Genomic DNA, 23,041 nt, shown 5'->3' with positions numbered 1-23,041 from the left:
TTTACTACATTTTAGCATATACTACAGTGAATGTACTGTAATACAGAATTTACTCCAGTGTATGGTTTAAACACCAACATTAGCCATTAGTAAAACAGTAGTATTTACTAGTATATCTAAAGTTTATATTTAGAGTTAATGAACTACAGACAAATTCTGTATAAATGTCTACTGTTTTTTAAAATAAAAACAAAATGTTGTTTTCCCATGAATACAGTCTTACAGTTTCAGAAAATCAGGCCTGCAAACCTACAGGTTCTATGTCATAAAGAGGTGAACTGATTATAGGGCTCACTTGCTAATCTTGGCTCTACACCTGCAAGAACACGTGTATACAGTTTCCTTCCTGCAGAAGAGAAGGTCTTACAGTTGTACAGATTAGTGGTGAATAGTCAAGCATTTCAGTTTGTTTGGATGAAAACCATTGTTAACATGTGTCTGCCTGGCAGATTATTACAGGACAACAGGACAAAGAAAAAATGGAGAAGCTTGATTGAACTGTGGATTTGTCCCAAAATTTCTGTAGGAAAATATGGACTTCCTTACCAGAATGCTCTTATTGAATAATGACAGTTTTCGATAGATGGTTAAACAATTGGATAATGTAAGAATAAACCATTATATAAATGATGTGAAAAATAAAAAAAAATGTTTGATAAATGTAAACAGTGGTTATTTCTTATACTGTAATTCCCAATAGATCTTAAATTGAAAACTTACCTGACGTTTTCAGTGAAGTTGGAAATTAAATCGAGTAGTTTCATTGGTGCTTAAGCAACAACAAATACCTCATAAATGATTAAAGATATTTCAAAAGCCTCTTTAAAAGTATGAAGTATTTGTTATATATTTTGTAAATGAAGAGATAAAGAATTGTAATATGGAATTTTGAAATGCAAAAACTTTTATTTTTCAAGTTTATTTTTACACCTAAGCAATCTCAAACAGTACAAAAATGCAATTGTACACTATGACAAATCAAAACATTAAAATTAAGCTAAAATTACTAATCCTCATAACAAATAAAATAATGGAAATAAACTTGTCAACAATTCTTGTTGTATATTACTTCTTTTAAACATAAAACTTTTACACTGATTTAATGTTTATAAGGAAATACATGGGTTTCACAATGTACAACTTGACTGCAACATACAGTAATTCATTGCACAACATTGATAACTAATCACAATTTGCCAGCACTAAAAGAAATTTTCTGAAAACATACTGAGGTAGGGGGTTACCACCTATATCAATTTGGTGAATTATTCCGCAAACTTAAATTTAACTGCAGGCATGTTTGTTTTGTATAATTCACATGTGACTTATTGTGTCTTTAGTTGTGGCACTCGAGCACCTGAATATTTTCATGTGAAACTGGCATCTACATTATCAAGGGGGTGTCCCTCAGATGGGATTTACCAGTTTTTGTGAGGGAAACTGTTGGGTGTCAGCTGACTCATTTGGTGATGCAGCATGGCACACTAAGGAAAAGTTTGAGTCTTTCAGATTCTGTAGCTCTGGCAGCAGCTTGGGGAAGCACAATTCAACTTGGCTAATGACATAGATTTGACTGCTCCTTTTTATTATATGATGCAATCTGAGGCAATATAAAGTTGTATTTCCACAGCACCTTGGACTTCTTTTCAAATTTGTTTTACTTTAGCATTTAGTAAATATATGTGGAAGATATTTTAGCCTTATTTAAAATATAAATGGATTTCATTAAGATACTACAGTACTAGCTCTTTGCCATTTCATTGTGTTTGTTTTTTTCTGATAAGATGTCCAGATATTGGTAACCCACAGTGTCACTAGCATAGATATAAGTGGCTCTAACAGTCAAGTTACACTGACATCTTGCCCAACCATCTAAAGACTTAACTTGGTCTATCAGGACTGATGGAACAGATGCACTGTGAAATCTTGAGAGAACTGTGATTCAACCTATTGTAGATTAGTGTAATATCTAGTTTTACTAAGTAATCGCCCGATTCAAACAACAAAATGCCATTTACTGTGAATGCAATCTGTTATCTTAAAAATGACTTTAGTCACCTCCATTTTTCTTGTTTGTCTTCCTTTGTCTTTTTTGTCATATGTTACCCACAAATTAGGTTCCTGAGATTGCAGGTACTTGAGACAAAAAGATACAGTTGACACTGATTAACAACAAGTTCTACAAGTTGTAGAATGTACAGTATGTTAGAATGCAAATACATTATTATAAATCTCCCCCCAAAATGTTATTCTTTAAATAAAAAGCTGATGTTTCCAACACAAGCACTTTCTCAGGACTCTCCTGAACAGGTTGCTGTACACAGATGACTGCATTGGGTGGCGGTGTGGAATAGTGGTCAAGGCTCTTGAGTTCTTACGGGAGAGCAGGTGTAGGGTCAAATCCCAGCTGGGAGTAATGTTGCTGTATCTTTAAATATGAAAAACTTTAGCCCAATGGCTGCATCAAGATCAGCTCGATGAATTTGCATCAACATATGCATGTAAAAAAGGCAACTCATTTCTGTACGTTGCTTTGCATATACATAAGTGTATGCCAAATAATTTAATACTGTCTCAAGTTATACTGAGCTAAATAAAGATGAAAAATGAACAAAAGTGAAGAAGCTTTCCTGGCTTAGACTGTGCAGGTCATTTTTCAGTGTAGGTGTTTTCTGAGCTTCATTAAATATTTAATGCTCTCTCTGCTGATCTTGACTCTTGTCACACAATATAAATCTTAATGAGCAGCTTCTGGAGATGTGTTGCCAAGCACCCAACAGCATCATTGTATTCTGCTTCCCATAAATACGTTTTCTGTATTATTGGATTATTTCTAAGTGCATTTGGTCATAACATTTTAGCACCCTTTCTTTTATTGTCCTGCCTTTGTCTTTTTTTTTTTCACAGGCTTGGACTTTTGAGTTTTGGTAAATCACTGCTACTGTTAGGGGTGGAACTGACATCTGGGACTTTTACTGCTGGGCTCATTTCATTGATAATATACTAGAAAGCCCCAAGAGATGCTGCTTTTCTGTGAATGTGAGTCAAAATTCAAAAATGAGAAAAGCCCATTTGGCCCATCATGCTTGGTCAGTTATTGATAGCTGATCAATACCCAAATCCAAAATCCCATTTGCCAGTTTCTTAAAGAGAAACTTCAACAACATGGAAGGACAGTTTGTGTCAGACATTCATTACTCTTTGAAAAAAATAAGTTTTTACTCCTAAATAGATCTCTTCTTAATTACCCACTGTCACCTCGCTTCCCTGGTTTGACATTATGCTTGAAGCTGTCTCTGGGTGTAATTTGAGCTGTTTCCTTGATGTTTTTATGTCTTTGAATCAAACTCCCTTTCAACCTGCTTTGCTTAGAATGAAAGACATCCACTTTCTTTAGCCTGACTGTATGTCACATACATTTCTGTGACCAGTGTTTTTGGTCTCCCTTTGAAATGTTTAGTGTAGGCAGTATTCTTTATAATGTGTTGACAAACGTATTATAAAATAGGTCTTATTAGTGTGCTGTACAGTTTTAATGACAGAAACGTCTGTCCATTATTATCCTACACTTTTCACTATATATTCAAACATTCTTCTGAACTATTTTGGTTATTCCCTGTCATTTCTAAATGAGGGCATTGGTTCATGAGAATAAACACCTAAATCCTTTTCATGGGTTGCTTTTTCGAGTTCAGCAGCCCCTATTTGCGGGGTACAGTACATGTATATTACATAAAATAGTATGTACTTGACAAGAACTAATTTTCCAGTTTCTTTACTACTGCTGCAGTGTTAGGCACTGACTCTATGTAGTTACAAATTAAGTCCCATAGTGGAACCTATAAAGATTTAGTCTTTGTTAAGATTAGCTTGTTCATAATGGTGTAGGGTTCTTCTTCAAACTGAAACATGTTCGTCGGTGAAAATCCACTCAAATCATTTTTTTTCTTTCGTTCATGCTTTGTATATTGTTACATGAGGGAGGTGGGACCTTCAACATTCCCCACTTAGACTGGGAAACACCTGTAGGAATGTCTGCAGCAGAAACTGGAATGGGAGATATGGTTAATGACTGCAGAGCATGTACTGTACAAAAGAAAAGGCTTGTATTGATTTTGTGCTTTTAAACAATCAAGACAGAGTGAGTTAAACAGAAGTGAGAGAACCACTAGTGAACATACTGTAATATGGAGAACTGCTAATGTAGTGCTTTTAAGTGTTCTTTAAACTGTACAGGTAGAGTCCAAATCAAAAGTTTACAATTTCAGGAAAGCAGACTTTTAAGGAATGAGACAGCTCCTATAATACATAAAAATGAATAGTATATTGTAGATATGGAATTAATGGACAATGGATGGCAGACATGCTGGAATCGTGTTTATTCTGTAGAGATTGTGCTTTAAATAAAACAGGTTTATCCTGAGAATGAGTATCCCAAGTGGTCTAACTAATCAGTCAGAAAAACAATACAGGAAAATGGTTTATAAAACTATTTTAGAAAAACAGGATGCAGTGAAAGAAAAAGAGTGTAATGAAATGCTTGATCGGGTAAAAAAGAATATTAGACAGAGAGAGAAAAGAATATTGCAGTGGAGACTTAAACCAATAAGGCTCTTTCTGTATTACAGCAGCAAAATGATGCAGCAAAATAATGGGAAACCTCAAGACAATGAAGGAGAAATGACCGTGGTAGTAAATGAGCATTTCACTCAGGTTTTCACCAAGGACTAAAGTCAACAACATCCCTCAGGCAGTGAAAGAGTAAAGTTCTCTGTTGAATAATATCAACATAAAAGAGACAAAAATTGTTTGGAGTACTAGAATCACTCAACATTCATGAATCTCCAGGGCCTGATCATATCCTACTTATTGAACTTAAAGAAACGAGATGTTATTCGTAAGCCTCTAACTCATCTCTTGATACAGCAGTTGATCGAAAAGACGAAAAGCCATGTATTGGAGAATTGCTGGTGTAGTGCCCATCCATAAAGAGTGAAAAAACTGACCCCAATAATTAGAGATCACTAAGGCTGATGTGTGTTAAGATTATGGGAATTATCTTTTGAATCAAACTACTGTAGATGTTCACCTACAGTACATGTTCGGCATAATCATGCCTCACAGCTCTTACCCGTAGGTTTAATTCCTGGGGTGTGGTCTGTGTGGAGTTTGTGTGGGTTTACTCTGAGTACTCCAGTGTCCTCTCACAGTCCAAAGACATGCTGGTGGGCTCATTGGTTCTTAGGAAAATCTGCTCTGCGATCGACAGGTGTCCCATCCATGTTGTACCCTGCCTTGCGCCCGCTGCTTGCCAGGTTAGGCTCTGGCTCAACCCACGACTCTGTATGGGATATTGCAGTTCGAAAATGGATGGATGGATCAGCAGCATAATAGCTGGAACCTAGAGGACAGACAGCGTTGATTTAGAAAGGTAGGTCTAAACCTGTTCTTTGAACAAGCAGCAGGTTTTTGATAAAGTTCCAAATAGATGATTCATTTTAAATTTACAAAGTGATAAGCTTTTGAGATGTCATTTAATATGGACATGCAGTAAAAACAAAAGTAAAAAAACAATAGGAAATGCAGAACGTCAGTAGACTACTAACAGAAAAGTCCTGGGTGTTATATTGACACATCATTCACTTACCTTAATGATGTAAGAAAGCAACAAAAGGCGAACAGAATGTTAAGACAGTAAAAAGCATAACATTTAAATGTAAAGGTGTTGTGTTAAAATTGTTAAAGCCATTGGACTTCCTTTATAGTATTGTGTACAGTTCTGGTTATCATGTTACAAGAGAGAGATTGCTGATCTGTAATCAAGGTGGAGAATAGCAACCAGACACATTAAAGGAATGGAATTAAAGGAATGCTGTTAACTGATAGCCTAAGAGAACTAAACATTTTGACTTAAAAACTATAAATAGATTATAAGGGGACTTTCTTGAAGTATTCAAAATCCTTCTTCATCCTTTAAGAAATTATGTATGTGATCTAATACACTGTAGCTAATACACTAACTGCCAAATGGGCTGTGTGAACTGACTTACCTTCTCTTTGAGACCTTTTTCAGGGTGGATGCTTAAATAAGACAGCAAAAACCCATGGTCTATGGTTGTAGACCATGTATTTGGAGGGACTTCTTCAGTGCATTTCTATACAAGAAATGTAATAGTTCTTATCCAAAGAATTCCGTTATACAGACGGGTATTTTAATGGAGCAATTCAAGTAATGTACCTTGTTCAGGGTTACAACAGCAGTGTCTCAAATGGGATTTGAAACCACAGCCTTCCAGTTAAAGTTCACAACTTTGATCACTGCTGCCCTTAGGCCTCTTCTTTTCTTAGAAACAGAAAAGATGCTCGTTTCTTATGTTAGATTTTGACTCCCTGCACTTAAATTTTTTTTATTTACCAGAAAAAAATACATAAAGGTTTAATGGTTTGGGATTTGGTGATGTTTATTATAGGGCATAGTGAAAAATGCATTAAAAAGTGATGAACAAAATATCACATGTTCAGTAAATATTAGTCTTGTGCTGTATTATTTGAAGGATTTGTACTCCTGCACTATTTTTTGTAATGACTGTAAGCCTGTAAAAATTTGACAGACTGTGGACCGTTTTTATGTTAGCAATTACTCAAGTGAAGTTAACACAAAAAAATAACCAGTTCAAAACTTTAATGTATTGAAATAAAGTAGTATAACGTTGTAATTTGTAAAATGTAAATAAAATATGAACAACAGAACAAACTAATGCTGAACGTACAGTATATGAGTAGTCAGCTTGATTTTTCAGTATTACTGTAATGTCTTCTGCCTTTTGTTTTCATTGAGGATGCTCCATAGGATCGAAGATGTATTTTTGATTAAAGATCTCTCTGACAATTCAAAGGTGCTTCTGTTATAATTGAATGTAGGTGAGTTCTTGCTGGCATGTCTTTACTAAGAAAATACATTTTCTTAATAAATTAATGAACATGGCATGTTCATATCCCTGAATAGTAATTACTTGGCGTTCCACTGTTGTCTGTAATATATTTTAATTTGCCTCATTGATTTCTAATAACAAAGATGCATGCAAAAGCATAATTTAATAGTTCCAATAATATAGTTTGTGTAATTAACTTGGAAAAGACTGATATTCTCTGAAATTACACCAGGTCTTGTTTGCCTGTGTAGCATGTAAATTTAGTGCACATTCAGCTATATGTCTGACATTTTTTTTCTAGATATTTATTTTCAAAATGAACTCCATAATAAAAAGGCATATTTTATTTTCTCATAGCTACAAACATGTTCATGAGTCCACAATATATTTGAATATCTTTATTTTCAAGCACGTTTCTGATAGGAATGATAAGAAAAAGCTTAATTTACTTTTTGAGATTCATTATTTACATCTGCTTTATTGCATATTGATAATGTGAAGTGTGATCTTTTTTGTAATTTTAACATGCTGACTTAACTGTTAATGCGTTGCATCAGATCCCTCTTGATTACAAAAGGTGTCTGTTCCATACTGGTGAGGCCAAATCAGAGGTCTTTATGTTCAGCTCTGGGGAATCTTCACTTTGTCTCATTACAACTAGTTCAGTGGCACAGTTGTTAGCACTGCTGCCAAATAGTGCTGGGGCCTTAGGTTCAATTCATGGGGTTATATATGGTTGGGGTTTGTATATTCTCTGTGTGTTTATATAGTGTTTCCTCTGAGTGCTCTGGTTTACTCCCACAGTCCGAAGATGTACAGGTAGGTTAATTGGCTCTTATGCAGATTATTTCTTTGGTGTACCCAACTTTATGCCCGTTGGCTGCCAGGATAAGTTTCAACTCTCCTGTGACCCTTTGTTGGACAGAGCAAATAGAAAATGGATGGATGAACTAGTTCTTTGCTTTGACAGTGCACATGAACGTGTTTTCCAGATCTCTGCTGTGGGATTGGATCCATGCTGCAAAACCCTAGTCTAAAAAACAAGGACATTGTTATTGGACTGGCTTAAACTTTCTGCATTGTCCTCAGAATCAGATATTGTATAAAATCCTCTCCCTTTATGAGCACCAAAACTTTTCTTTTTTTGTCTTTTACTGGGTATTCCAGTTGTTTTTGGACCTCATATCATATCAAACATTTCATGATAAACAGTAAAAACCTAGAACATTTAGACACCGAATGACCTTGCTTTTACAGAAATGAAATGATAAATGGAATTATCTGGGGGTTGCAGTTTTAGAGCTGCTTTAGAACTGTAAAAAATAGGTAAAGTTCAGATATGTAAACAGTTAATTTAATTAAATAGTGAGAGTACAGGATAATCTAAATTCAGAAGGCTTTATGTGCAGTTTTTGGTGTACTGGTTCTGTTTATTATATGTAATATTAGGATGCTTGATAGTACCAGTACAGTACAGTATCTCTGATTAAAGTCTCATTATTTTTCTGTAGAAGCAGATGTTTATCTGCAGTTTGTGCTTAATTTGTAGTCTCCTTGGGAGATATAACGTTGTTTTTTGAATGAACAATAGTGTAACAAGTGTTTTTACTTGCTGCTCATAATATTGTTTTTGTGGGAGGAAGGGCAGATTGGGGAAGACATATGAATCCAATTAAGTATTTAGGAAATGCAATTGTTTTCAGTCAGTTGAAAAGAGAAATTGGTGTAGTATTTCCAGAAGTAGAACATTTCTGTTTGAAAGTCATTAATTTTTTGTTCATGAACACTTGTTTTTACACTCCAGCTGACTTGAATAGATATGGATACCCTTTTCTGAATTTAAATATTCTGGTTGCCAATAATAAGTCAAAGTTATTCATTTTCAAACATGATAAGTCACAACTGCATGATTCTGATATGTGATTTGAACAAATCAGTCAGTTAGATGAATCTTCTGATCATGTTATCACACTCAGGTTAAACATTATTGCTGCAAAAATAGCTAAGAGGTTGCTACAGTATGTGGTTTATTATTATTTCCTAAATTCAATTTCCACAACAAGAAAAGATCAACGAACACTCATTCAGACTATTCAAGTTTATTGAGTCTATTTTGTTGTTATATGTTATGTAGCAAGTATGATTGTCATTTACATTGAAAATGCAATCATTGAAATTTATGAGGAATGTGAAATATTTAAAATACCGAATAAATGAGTCCCATGATAAAAATAATTGTTTTGTTGTTTTACATTTAGGGGTTGCTACTTTGAAGTACTGTATCAGCAACTCTTGGGAAGATCTTGGGTAGCCAGTTTGCTCACTGGTTGGGTACATTTCTGTGGAATTGGTGAAAAGCTTACAGCAAAAGATATTTTTTTAATTCTATAAGTTGCTGTGCTATCAATTATGAAGTCTTCTCAGTCTTGAATAATAATTCAATTAATAGAAGCCACTGCTGGAATTAATACAATTTTTGTTTCATAAACATCAATTTATGTGTTTAATGCCTGTTCAAATGTCAGAGATAAAACATCTCAGTAACATCATATTTCTTCCAGTAGACAGTATAACGTAGTGCTCTGTGCCCATGTAATAAATGGCAAGACCTAATCATGGATAATGTCTCCTGCTCTAATAGTATTTTCTTCATAGTATAGAGGCTTTACAGTGTTTCTTCATGAAACACAGGACATAAGATATGGGACAATGAGGTCTGATGAGGGTCTGTGTGGATATTCTGTAAAAACACTGTATGGACCTGCAAACATTGTGCATACATTGTGCGCCTTCCTTAAAATAAGCTAAGAAATAATATGATTTTTTTATTTTTTATTTCTGCTCTATATAGAGTTTGAAATGAAAGTTTGAGAGTGTGAGAGCAACCAAGTTCTCTTTCATTTCAGCTGCCCTAACTTGCAATCATCCCAGATGGCATTTACTGAAACTGGTTATACCATAAACCTCTCTTTCTCTTAGTCTTACATTTGCCTTTTTTGCCTTTACAATTACCCCTTGGGTAACTCCTCATTCAGAATGGGGGTCTGAGCCCCCTTATCCTACATCTAGGGGGGTTGGACCTAAGTCAGACAAGTTAAGCGAAGTCTTCCCATGCCTAAATCCCAATAAACATTTTCAAACACATTAATTCTCGCGAAATAAGAGTTTTTTGGGTAATTGTTTAGTTTATATTGTATGGCGTTTAATGTCAAAGCTGATTCTATGCAGGCATCATCCTGGTTTTAGTGCACTCTGGGCCATATCTGTAACAGAAGCCGGTCCGGGGAATCCAAAACCAGTGGATTGGGATCCATCCAAGACGAAACAAGCACAGTTAAAATCCGGAATGGGATTCTGAACAGGAACAGGGAATAAAAACCAGGATAACGAGGCCAGGCGCTCTGTGCCCCGGACTCAGATGGTCAGGACGCCGTGATGAAGCCTATGCTGTTGGGTCTCTCCTGAACGGGTGCGCCCTTAAGAGGAGGGATGACGATCATGACAATATCTATACTGTACATTGTACATGTGCACAATTATAGATGATCCTTCTCGTCTTCTGATTTAATTTTTATTTCACCGACACCTTCATCCTGCACTGCTGCATTAGGTCATTATGCACGGCTAGCTGAAGTAGCTCTTGTCACTGGGATATTCATCTAGAATGAGAAAAGAAATAGAAGAAGCCAGTCGCACAATATGTAAGTCCACCTTTACAACCAGCCTGACAGAAGCACAGTTTCCCAGTTGAAGAAGGGCTGATGTCATAATTCTGAGGTCAGCAAGCTCTGAAGTCAAGAAGAAATGGAAAGAAAACGTACATCAAATCACCAATGAATGCCAAAATACACCATGTACACTAAACATTGTCTTATGTGCATTAAGGGAAGTCTGTGCTGTAAGACTCCACTGGAGTTGTAGAAAAAAGAACTCAAATGTGTCATTCTTTGTTTGTATTTCTTCTGTTTATAAAATTAATTTCCTGTATTTCATTGTTTTCCTGCTCTTTATTTACAGTACTTTATATCTGATGCATATCATACTTCATGTACTTTACTCTGATATTTGTGGTTTATTGAATTGACAAAAATTGACTACTTTCATGGTTTTTGCAATACATGTAGTATCATTGACTATTTTAATCATTTAGAGTGGAGAATTGGCATTGTCTAAAATGGATTCTGTGCCACAGACATACAGAAATACAGGATGTCACCTGCAATTTTACACTTAAAGCATACACGGAATTTGCAGTTGGTGTAGAATCCTTTTATTTAAAAAAAATCATCATTTTTTGTATTATTGTACTTCACATTTATTGTTGTTTTTTTAGTAGATCATTGTTTTTTTTTCCAAAGGTTCAATTGCTGTTTACCTCATTGGATTGGAAACAATGGTTTAACCCTGTTTTATTTTTCTTCAACATTTGAAAAGCCCGTTTTCGAAATTTGATTAGTCATTTTTTGGTGTGTATCGGCTTTGTGGGCACCTTCAGTTAATATTTGTTTATTTATGGTGCATTGCATTTCATTTAGTTTTACAGTAAAAATACTTTAGAATAAAAGCAAACGTTGCAGATATGAAATTTATTTAAAAAATAGTAAAATTAAAATATTATTATTAATGGCGTGATCAGATCACCTTGGAGCAAAAACAAGTCTGAAAATGATGTATGAAACAATTTCCACTCCTAACCATACCAACTAACAAGAACCCAGATAACACCATACTTGACCTAGATTCAGATCTCATTTGCAATTTCTGAGCATTCCACATCTTGATGTACAACACTGTAAACCCAATTTAATAAGATGTCAATGCAAAGCTCATCTTAGTAATGAGCTGCCACTGAAGCTGCTCTTACACCTGCTGTGACAGCCACAGAAATTGTTCACAAATAGGAGAGGTGTCATGCATTTGTCTTATTTTGGAATAAGGTATTTGGAGCCTAAGTCAAACTGCATATTCCATTATTTTGGCAAATACCGGAAAACATAGTATCCATGTCTAGTATGGTTTATTTGTGTGTGGTTTTAAATACCTTTGTTTTATTTTATAGCATAGACATTATATTGCAGCTGGAGAGTTTTGTGGGGATGTAATAAACCTTTGTTCTTCCTCTTTCTTTGTCAGGTAAGTGAGTCCAGACAGCATGGAGGACTGCTTGCACACATCTTCTGAGAACCTCTCCAAACTGGTGAGCTGGGCCCACAGCCATGGCACCATCTGTAACCTCATCCCCAGCCTGAAGCACCTGCTCTCCGAGGGCTCCCATGGCAACCTGACGGCCATGTGGGGCTGCAGTGCTGGTCACGCTTACCACTGGCCGCTGACATCGACCTGCCGGGCCGGGTCCCAGGAGCGTGCGTGTTGCCCAGACAACCGCAACTTCGGCTCAGGTAGCCCCGGCCTCCTGGGGACCACCTCCGAGACACAGCACAACCCCGAGGAGAGGTTCCTGGGGAGACAAGCCAAAGGCAAGGCGGACTCGGTCCAGACACGGGACTCCTGCGACTTCTCCTACTGTAGCGAGCCCTCAGAAGCGGACGACAATGTCGAGGAATACGAAGGGGACAGTGCCCTGTTTGATATCGTGTGTGAATCCTCTGTCACGGACGAAGACAGCATCTTTGAACCTCATTCACAAAGGCTTCAAACAGCCATTAGAAAGAGACTCAATCCAGGCCTGCTGCCTACCCAGCTGTCTTCTTCTTGCCAGAGCTCAGAAGACAGAGTTGGTGACATGACAGTAAAGAAAATCAAGCAGGAGATGCCTGAGGACTATTATATTGTAGCCAATGCTGAACTTACAGGAGGTATTGATGGCCCTGCTTTGTCACTCACCCAGTCCACGAAGCAGAAATCCCAAGATCATCCTTCTGGTACTTTGCCTTCACTTGTTGTGCCTCTAAAGCCTGCTCTCCTGACATCTCCCTCCATCCCTGTGGATGGGAATCCAGTGGGATCTCCCCCAAACAACAGCACTTCCCGGGCAGCTGTTGCCAAGCAGCAGCAGCTGTGCGCCCCTCCTTCAGCTGGGCACGGCAGGCTGGTGATGAACGTGCACCCACCCCACCAGCCCGTCGCCCTCCAGGGTCCTGTCAGTACGTCTGGTGCCAGCCAGCACATCAACATTCCCTTGTCTGCCCTGCAGTTTCCAGGCCAGGATGAGCACACGCAGCCCCTTCCCAATGAAGACCATGTGAAACCCGCCGCTAAGTCTGTTCCCCCCAGCGACATGGCTGCCTCTCCTGCTACCATTAACACGGAGCCAGAGGTCAGCTCCAGCCAGCAGCAAAGCACATCTCATGTCTCCAGTGCCGAAGCCAAAGCTGAAGCATCAGGTAAAGTACTTCATCAACGCACTCTGTGATAACTTCTCTAAAGTGTGCTCTAAGGTCCCGAAGATAGCGCAATAATGTTTTAAGACCATAGGAAGGAAGTAGAGAACTAGGGAAGGTGAGGTATGACGCTTTAAACCATTTAGGAGGAATTAAGGCAGAATTTGTTTAACATGAGCTGACACCAGGGTTTGTGCTGATACTCAATAAAGAGTGTTAATGTCTCATCTCATTGATAACCTCTCTTAACTGTCAGTATGCTTATGAATTTGTTACGATTTACAGTTTACCTCAAGGACACACCCATAAATGTTTTTTTTCTCATAGGTCTCTCTTCTAAACTCTGACCAGACCCAACCTTGCTTAACTTCTGAGATTTGCTTTCAAGGTGACATGACAGCTAACCATACATGCACAAAGTTCTCAATGAATAATGCCAGAGTGAAAGTCTTCACAAAACTTTGATGTTTTTGGTATTGGTATTACAGCTTTCACAAACAACAGTACAAAACTATAGTTTTACAGTTTTATACTGTTATACAGGTGTTATAAAACTAACCCTGTATAAAACTATAGTTATATTGAGTGCCAGTCCCTGTATTCAGTCCCTGTTTAAACGTGCCATTATCAAAACCTGTTTCCTGCTGAGATTCTAGGGTCATTTTTATTGAAAGTAATACATGATAAAATGAAGATGAAGCAGACTCAATACATTCCATTGCAGGTGTATTAAGTCCCTTTTGAAGGTTTTGTGTGGACTTGTGTTTTTCTTTGACGTAAACATGACGTAAACAGTGCTACATACTGTATATGTAGGTAGTGTTTATTTTGCCTGTGGTCACTGTAATGGGAGAGCTCCATCAGAGTTTGCATCAAGATGTTTTACATTACAAAGTTTTCAGCTGGTCACCAGAATGTTAACTGTTACAAAAATGTTGTAGAAATAACACTACATCACTTCCAAGATAAAGCCAGTCAAATATTATTTTCCTAATGTGATTGTAGTACAGTATGCACTTCTACACTATTTTGAAATATTTGTCTATTTTTAATATTATGTCTTATTACTCTGCTACAAAATTATTACACTATTATAGTACCAGAAATGTGGATTAACAGTATAATACTACATTCCATTTCAAGGGAGCAAATATTAATGTAATCTCTTTGTTTTTGTCTGATATTGTGATGTGCACAATTCTATTAATTCTGTGATCTCTCTTATACTAGATATTACATTCTTGTGTGGATTAATTTGTGTTTTTTAAACTAACCAAAGCTAAAAACTACATATTATTCAAAGTAAATTCCTGCTTGGCTGGTGTTGGCATGCACAGCTACTTGCATAATTTAGTTATCTATCAATAGCATGTGGCTGTTGAATGTGGCTATTTTTAGGTCAAAGAAACATGCTCTGTTTTCTGTGTCTTAATGTACTTTGAGGGTGTGTCCAAATACCACTGTAACACGAAAAGCATTCTGTAGAAGGTCCAGTAGGTCCTTTCTTTTCCTGCAGTGACTGAACCTGCTTGAATGATGATGGAAAAATAGTATATTTTTGAATCAGGATGTAGATAATTTATTAAGAAAGGTGGACCCCAGAAGTGGTCTGTTAAAGCAATGAAGGAAGAACAGGTTTATTAAAAATAAAAGCTACCCATGCAATATTACCATCTCTTACATCTCAAAGCCCCAGCTTACTGCCCTCTACCAGTTTGAAATGACAAGCTGAGCAATCTATCAGTAGACGTCTTCACACCTTTCTGATTTTAGAATTGTAAAATATGGCAATGCCTGAGTGTTCAGAGCAAAACCGCTGATTCCACACTTCTCTTGGGTGATTTATAAGGTTCCTTTCTCAGTAAAGCAGAAGCAGCACTTGAAAATATGTCTAGTCAAGGCAGTTTTTCCAAGTGACATTCTGTAGAATGTAGAATAGGAATCATTTTTCAGGTCATTTGACAACTTGAAATTTATCAAGGGAGTCTTATCAGGAATGTGAAAGAGCCACGAGTTTAACCCTGACTGGCACTTTTGCAAAAGGGACACATACAGTAATTGTTAGATTTAAAGTTCCAGATGTTGGATCACTTTAAGCCACTGAGTTGTCTTAATTCTTGTGCTGCTGGACCGCATTACGTGAGCTGAGGATCTTTTGAGGTAGCTGGTCAAATGATCTGGTGGATCAGTTGACAAATTAATAAGTAAATAAGGTCAATTCTAACATAAAGACAGAAATAACCATTTCAGAGCATTGTTACAATCCTGTGGATTCACTTTATAGTAGTAGGAAATATATTATTATATTATAATATTATTACATTACGTAGGAAAATACCTAATATTCTCAAAATGACAATTTCATCAAAGTTTCCAAAAGCTGAGGGAGATATACATTTTGCTATAGCAGTAGTTCTCACAAAACAGGGTCATGTCTAAGATATACAGCTTTATCACCCCTATGGTCAATAAATTCCATGCATTATAAAGGTTTACTGTTGAATTCCTAGCCATGCACACACAATGTCTCCATTTGAACAGCAAATGCGCAAATAAATACCAGCAAAACTTGAGAAAACCCAAGGATTCTGCTTCAAAGCCATCAGTTATGGTTTAGGATAGAGGTGTATATGGGATGAATACAGCAGCTTTATGAAGGAGTCACACGGTTGGTTGCTTGGTGTGGTGTAGCGAGCTGTTTGAGTTTCTGTGTTATTTTGCTCATAAATTCCACAGAACCTGACCTTCAGACTGGGAAACAGCACAATTTGCACTAATGTGATGTGCTGGTTTACAGCACATGAATAGCGGAAGGCAAATTGACCGTGATTGCTTTCTGTGCTTCACGTTATTCTGGCACTAGAATACAGATGTATTCTGGCGAAAAACATTGTATTTTGTAGTGATGTACCCCAAATCATGCTGCCCAGTGCTCTCGTTTTTGAATTGTACAATATACACTACAATATACATCAACTTAATAGCGAAATCTCAATGTGATACCTCTCTACCTTGTGTTCTGTTTCATATAAATTAAGGTTTGATAGCTTTGCTGGAGACTTTTCACTGTGATTTATTCTTTTAATTACTTTTCTATGGGTGTCTTGCAGCTCAGTTGAGAAACAGACAGGTAGTAAATTTGATTTAAGAACATGCAGTGGGTGTATCAAAGTATATATTTTTTCACTTTGTAGCTTTTAACTCTTGTAAGACTAGTCTTTACTGTAGAATCATCTACTCATTTTTAGAATTCCTGACTTTATTTGTAGAAAAAAGAAAAATCAGAAAAAAAGAAAAAGAAATCAAAAGAAAAGTGACGTTCATCAAACAAAAATGGTTATATAATATTAAACAAAAAAATATCTGCCTTACGTTATATTAGGTGCATTGTAAGATGGAGACTTTTTGCAGATACACAGTATGACATGTAAGTATCAATTTGTAAAACTGATCATCTTTTCAAAATCTAGTACATTTTGATGACCTTAAAAACGGGTGCCAAAGAAAAGAAACCCACCCAAATTTTTTTTTTGTTGACTCCGCAGTGTCGGAGCTCATGGCCTGTGGCAAGGCCTGTTGCTTACTTCTTTTGTTATTTTATGCGACAAGGAATTTAATTATTAACTCAGATACTTAACAGTTACATATTACATAATAATTCTGTTCAAAACAGTAACTGCTCTTGCCTTGGCATTTATTGCCAAGGACATCATAACAAAACACGCCAAAAATAGTAAATTGGGCTAAAAAATATCAGCCATTGTCATTTTGGTTTCCAAGTATAAATGGCATTTGAAATACACATACTGCTAAGTAAGCAGACTGTGTAGTTCATTTTTTTGTTGTATGTACTTTTATGTCTGTTTTAGTTACATTTTTATGTCATGGAGACATTTGCTTTGTAAACACATGATCTAGTGTATGCACACACTGACGCTTGGAATCTGCCTGTGTATTTCCACGAAATGCAGACAGTGCAACAAAGGGCTGGTATGTTCTTTTTCCTTTTTTGTACAATATTTATATTACCATTTGCACAACATTTTAATAGTAATATGATAGCATTTATTCAGTTACCTCATAATTTAGATGTTTAAGGCAGTTAAATTCAATTTTTTTGTAAAAAATTCAAACATTTTAAACCAGTTAAGCTTAAAATCTTAGCAACTGTTGGTCTTGATTACTGACTCATTTATGTGAAGACCCACTGTACTACAGCTGTAGGCCCTCAAGGGTGGTTGACAGTACAGGATTCTTTCATTAGGAACTTGCTTTACAATACATGACTGTTATTGGCATTGCTCTTTAATAATTGTTTTCTTACAATGAAGATGGTTGCCTCGTCAATGCCTGCTTTTTGTGCATGGAGTACTCTGCAATTTAATTGTTGCATAAAGCCATATGCAACAATTAAATTAGAATTCCAGAATGAGTGATTGAATAAAATATGCCCTTTTATAAATGTTCACATTAGAAAGATTATTTGGAGCCAGTGCAATCTCTGAACCTCTGGTTTCACAAATGAGTAACCAGCATAACCAGCAACAGCACAAAAATTGTGCTGCCAAAAATCAAAGTCTAAAATATGATTCCAGATGTTTCTTCTTTAACGTCGGAGGTGGTTTTCATTTCCATTTTTTTCCTGTTGACTTCCATGCCCTAAGACAGCTGGGCTTGAGGATCTCACTTAGATTTTTGGCCCTAATTTTTTGGGTTTGATTTTTGGTACATCATTTGTGAAACTGGAGCTAGCTTTTACAAACAAAAGACGGGTATGTGGTACCCTTTATCCACCAGCTTCAACCATTTTTTTTACCAGAAATTATACCACCTGAGGGCTGACATTTTTTCTTCTATTTTTGTTTCAATTCTTTCTTTTTATTAAATAGAGCTCGACGAAAAGCAAGCTGAGGCTAACAGGGAACAGAATGAGAAGACCATCCGGAGCACTCAGACTGCACTTAGAAACTTCAGGGAGTTCCTGATTTCCAAGTACCCCTCTGAAACCCGGGAGATATATGTGATTCCATGTAATGAGCTGGATTCCTATTTGGCCTCCTTCTTTGTGGATGCCAGACAAAAAGATGGCTCAGAGTATGAACCTAACAGCCTGGCCAACTATCAGTGTGGCCTGGAGAGATACCTAAAAGAACATCGGTACGGGTATAGCATCACCAGGGATAAAGAATTCAGACGCTCCCAAGAGGCCCTTAAGCAGAAGCAGCTAGAGCTCAAGTTCAAGGGGAAGGGCAACAAGCCTCACAAGTCCATGAAACTCACCTTTGCTGATGAGCTGATCCTGAGGAAAAGGGGCCTCCTCAGTCGCTTCAACCCAGAGGGGCTTCTGAACCTTGTGTGGCTGAACAACACTAAGGCTTTTGGCCACTGCACAGGTTTCCACGGCTCCACACTGAGGTGGGGAGACATAAGGCTGCGCTCTACTGAGACAGGCCTGGAGTGTCTGGAGTGGACTTACCAGGAGTCATCGGACGCCAATGCCAAGACCAAGAGGGCCGGGACCGAGTGTCGGATCTATGCCACACCCCACGCGCCTCAAACCTGTCCTGTTCAGGACTACAAGGAATATGCCCAGAGGAGGCCTCCAGCTATGCGCTATGAGGACGCCCCATTTTATTTGTCTATCAAGCCCGTGGTCAATCTGGCTGCTCTGCACTGGTACAACTGCCAGGCTCTGGGAAAGAATAAGCTGGCCAAGATGGTGAAGACCATGTGTGAGAAGGGAAACATCCCTGGTCGGAAGACCAATTTTAGCGTCTACCAGAGCTGCAGCACCCTCTCTGAGGCTCAGAGCAATCAGCTGGTGCTGATCTGCAACAACCTCAGCCAGCAGGCCTCTCAGTCCATGACCACCACCTCTAGTGGCACTAACTTTGTCATAGCTCGCTCCTTTGACTCCTCTTCTGACACCACGTGAGTTTGACCTGTGGGGAAGGACATACTGTAAGACTTAACCTTGGCATTCCAGATTCGGAAATGTGTGTGCATCAAGTGAATGTTCCATACTGCATTTTTCTTTCTTCCTAAGTTCTTAAAACAGTAAGTTTCAATAATTAAAACATCCTTTGAAAACAAAATCTTGTATATGTTTCGAGTGCCTGAGAGAGACGTTTACGTTGTGTAGTATTAAAATTTGTTTTGTTTTGTATGGGGTGCTGTGGTCTGCTTTGTTGGTTGAAAATCCAATGGTGACACACCTTGTCATGTATGTTTCTTTGAGAACAGTGTGAAGAAATCTGAGTGATAAATGTATTCAAGCACCATTGGAGTTACATGCTGTGGTACCAGAACTCTGTATTCCTGTGTGTGCTTTGACCTGTCTTCTCAGAATAAAACCTATTTATAAAGGAGGAGATACCCATCCATTTTCTAACCTCTTTATCCAACAAAGTTCCGGGAGAGCCAGAGCTTATCCCAGCAAGCAGAGGGTGCACAGTGGGATACATTCTCGATGGGACACAAGTCCATTGCAGGACACACACACACAGACACAAACACACATACTGTACACACACTCACACCAGGGCCAGTGTTCCCAGAATGTCCAGTTTAACCAGTACAGTATGTCTGTGGACTTCAGGAGGAAACTGGAGAACTTGGCAAAAACCCTTGCAAACATGGGGAGAACATACTGTACAAACACAATGCAAAGAGCACCCCAGGCCCAGAGGTGAACTCAGGACCCTAGCATGGCAAGGTAACAATGCTAACCACTGTGCGCCATGCCACACAGAGGAGATATTTCTCTGTGTTGTATAAATCTTCCACATCCTGCCTGCCTTTGAAATAGAAAGGTAAAGTAGAAGTAAAATTGAAAGAACACTGTGCTATAGCTACTGGCTTTTGCTTTTTAAAGCTAAAAGGTTAACTTTAAAATATTAAAACCATATTTCATTTGGATGTTTGGAGAGGAGCCCTTGATCAATAAATGGATGAATCACCTCAGTCAAAATTGTCAAAATATGACTATCAATCCTCCAGTGCTCAAGCGCGTCTGTTGTAAACAAACACACTTGTAAAGAGGTTGGATCTGCCCCATTGTTTATTTTTTTGAATTCTGAACTTTAAAAAGAATTTCCATTTAAAAAAAAAGAGACATTGTTTCAGTAATGCCCTCTGCAAACCAATATGCTTCCATCTGTCTAGGGGACTTTATTCATTTTTTTGGAAATGAACCAGGGAAACAGTGTACACATTTATTGCATTCTGTCGTCTCTTATTACTGTACTTCACAAGGCCTTGACTGGAAGTGCAGCAACCAGCAGAGAAAATATGAAAGGAATGGCTTTAACAGGGAAAGCTAGGAATATTAAACAATGAGTTTAATTTTAATGTGTAGCAGGATTATCCACTACATAGCTGGGCTGTAGTTATACCATCAGGCCTACTTATTACTGGGAGCAGGCAGTTTGCATGACATTAGGGGCCCAGTGTACAACCACACAAGAGCCTCTGAGACTAGTGCAGGGCTGTAACAGTAAAGCTTATTTAAGCAGAGTAGTTATTGCTAGTGATAATGCTAAAACACATATTCTTTTTCTGTTTCCTTATTGTCTACTATTGTCACAAAGTTTGGAATATTTTTATATCTTTGATGATATAACTGTTATGGTTCGTCCTTGGGTAAACATCAAATGTGAAACATTTCATTGAGTCCCAGTGCTGCTCTACTTATTCTGTGTGATTTCTGTTATTTCTGCTTTTTTCAACTATTATAAATGTCAAATGCAAGTGAGCTTCAAACTTTTGGAGATATTAAAATTGAGCATTTTTGGATCCTGAACAACAAAGGATACAGTTAACAGTCCTTTACATTTAAAATACTGTATGTGGCAGCACTGTTTAAGGATGGAAATTTTATAACACGTTTTAAAGGGTATGTCAACAGTCCTGGCTGAAATACAGTATTTGAACAGATTGCACCGGTTCTGGAAATATATAATTAAATCAGTGTTTAATTCTCCTACTGTCAAAAACTGTTATCCTATTTTAGACCTAGGTTTGTTAAAACACGCTGGCCGAGTGTCCCCTTTAGAAACAGCCCAGTACCCCACTAACCATCACCAGGGAAGATGGGCTGTGAACTGCTCTTTCAATAGTGTTTAAGAACCTGTGATTTTGACCATTAGTGTTAATAATTTTACCAAGACATACTGTCACACTGAAGAGCATTTCTGTGAATTGAAGAAGACAGATTATAATAAAAGTGTAGGCTTTATCTCACCATATTTGATTTTCCAATAAAGATTGTCCTAAAGGCAACCATCCATACTGGCTACCTATGAAACTGTCTTTGGGTATTTGTATATTGCACGTACAATGCACATGTGTATAAATCCTAGAAAATATATACAGTGTAGTGTGAACAATTTTAGAATGCCTTTAGTATTTGTATGTAATTTGCACACATTTTTAATTTATTAAAGGAGATAATTATTGTTTTTGAAATGACAAAACTCATCTTGTATTACAAAATAGGAAGCCCACTTATGTACGGTATCATTGTTTCACAATATGCCTGCACTAAAATAAAATAAAATACAGTAATTTTATGTAAAAGCATTTATTACCCATTGAATAGATGCAGATATTTAGCCTTCTTTTTTAAAGCTCTTCATTTATTACTTTTTTGTTTATTACTGTTTCTGCTGTATTAGACATGTCTCAATTAAGAATAATGAAAAATCAGGATAAGACGCAGTGTGCACTAAAATTAATATGGCATATCTAATATTCACTGTCTTCTAAGGTGTAATGAAAATGTACATCTAACCTGGATTGAAACGTTACTGTGTATGTATTTGAAATTTGATGTGAAGTGCGAGCTGTTAATAATTGAATATTGATTTGGAGCACACATATTGCCAACAAATGACATTGGACATGTTTGAAACGAGCTCTGCTACATCCCTGGAACCACAGAAAATGAATTTGTGATTCAGAAGCTAGCTAAGTCAGGAGAAATGGGAAGGAAGGAGAATGCAGTGTCTCTTTTTTCTGAGTGTGAACAATTGTATCCATGTACATGATTTGTGTCCCGACAGAATTGTTATATTCCTCCAGTTTTATGTTCTGCACTTTAAAAAAACAATATCTTGTGAAAATTACTTTCCACAATGCCAAGACTTCAGATTGTTCTCAATCAAACTACACACTGTGAGGTGAGAGAACTGGGTTGTGACTAATGAAAAAGGTTTGAAGCTTCACAAGAATAATACTTTTATGTGGCTGGAAGTTTCAATTATATTCCTTTGTTTAAATCAATATATGACAGAGAAGAGCCTCTAGCTGCCTGAAAATGATCCTTTTTGTTTGTTTAAATACGCATTTTATTTGTATTGTATATATAGAATTTAAGCCATTATGAAACAATCTCAATGCCTTTGGGCTCTTGTTTTGTGAAATTCATGCTAATGTGATTCTTCACAGCTTAACTGCATTTTAATGTCATTCTTTTTATGATCAGCTTGTGATTGAATTTTACATCAAGACCGACAAATGCAAAATAAAACAACAAAACAGTCAGTTCCTTTGCGTTCAAATTATTTGTCATGATTTCCTGACTGATCTTGCAGTGCTAAATTTGTGTTCCTTTACAAGCAGAAAAACACATAATGCTGTTTTAGTCATATCTTACTATGTCTACTGTATGTCAAATTCATTGATTATAATACTGATTATTGTATTACACAAACTTGATTTGTTTTATTTTTTAGAAATAAACGCAATTTTAAGTATAATATTACTGTT

At 37.0% G+C, this 23,041-nt stretch overlaps 1 protein-coding gene across 2 annotated transcripts in view; it reads left to right on the top strand.

Annotated features, from left to right (window-relative positions):
- The window catches only part of kiaa1958 (KIAA1958 ortholog), a 31,811-nt gene extending 8,995 nt beyond the window's left edge, over positions 1-22,816 (top strand). Inside the window, exons 1-3 of one of the 2 annotated variants that reach the window (XM_088630253.1) lie at positions 5,201-5,431; positions 12,066-13,276; positions 18,163-22,816. In XM_088630253.1, coding sequence (XP_088486379.1) covers positions 12,085-13,276; positions 18,163-19,208 — 2,238 coding nt within the window. In that variant the 5' untranslated portion in view covers positions 5,201-5,431; positions 12,066-12,084 and the 3' untranslated portion in view covers positions 19,209-22,816. Of the gene's footprint in view, positions 1-5,200; positions 5,432-12,065; positions 13,277-18,162 lie in introns of those variants that run through there. The other variant, XM_088630252.1, reaches the window with a different exon arrangement.
- The last annotated feature ends 225 nt before the right edge of the window (positions 22,817-23,041 follow it).

Source organism: Lepisosteus platostomus, chromosome 4 (genome assembly GCF_059453375.1).
Source record: "Lepisosteus platostomus isolate fLepPlt1 chromosome 4, fLepPlt1.hap1, whole genome shotgun sequence".
Classification (NCBI taxonomy): Eukaryota; Metazoa; Chordata; class Actinopteri; order Semionotiformes; family Lepisosteidae; genus Lepisosteus; species Lepisosteus platostomus.
This window is presented reverse-complemented; position numbering and strand designations above follow the sequence as displayed.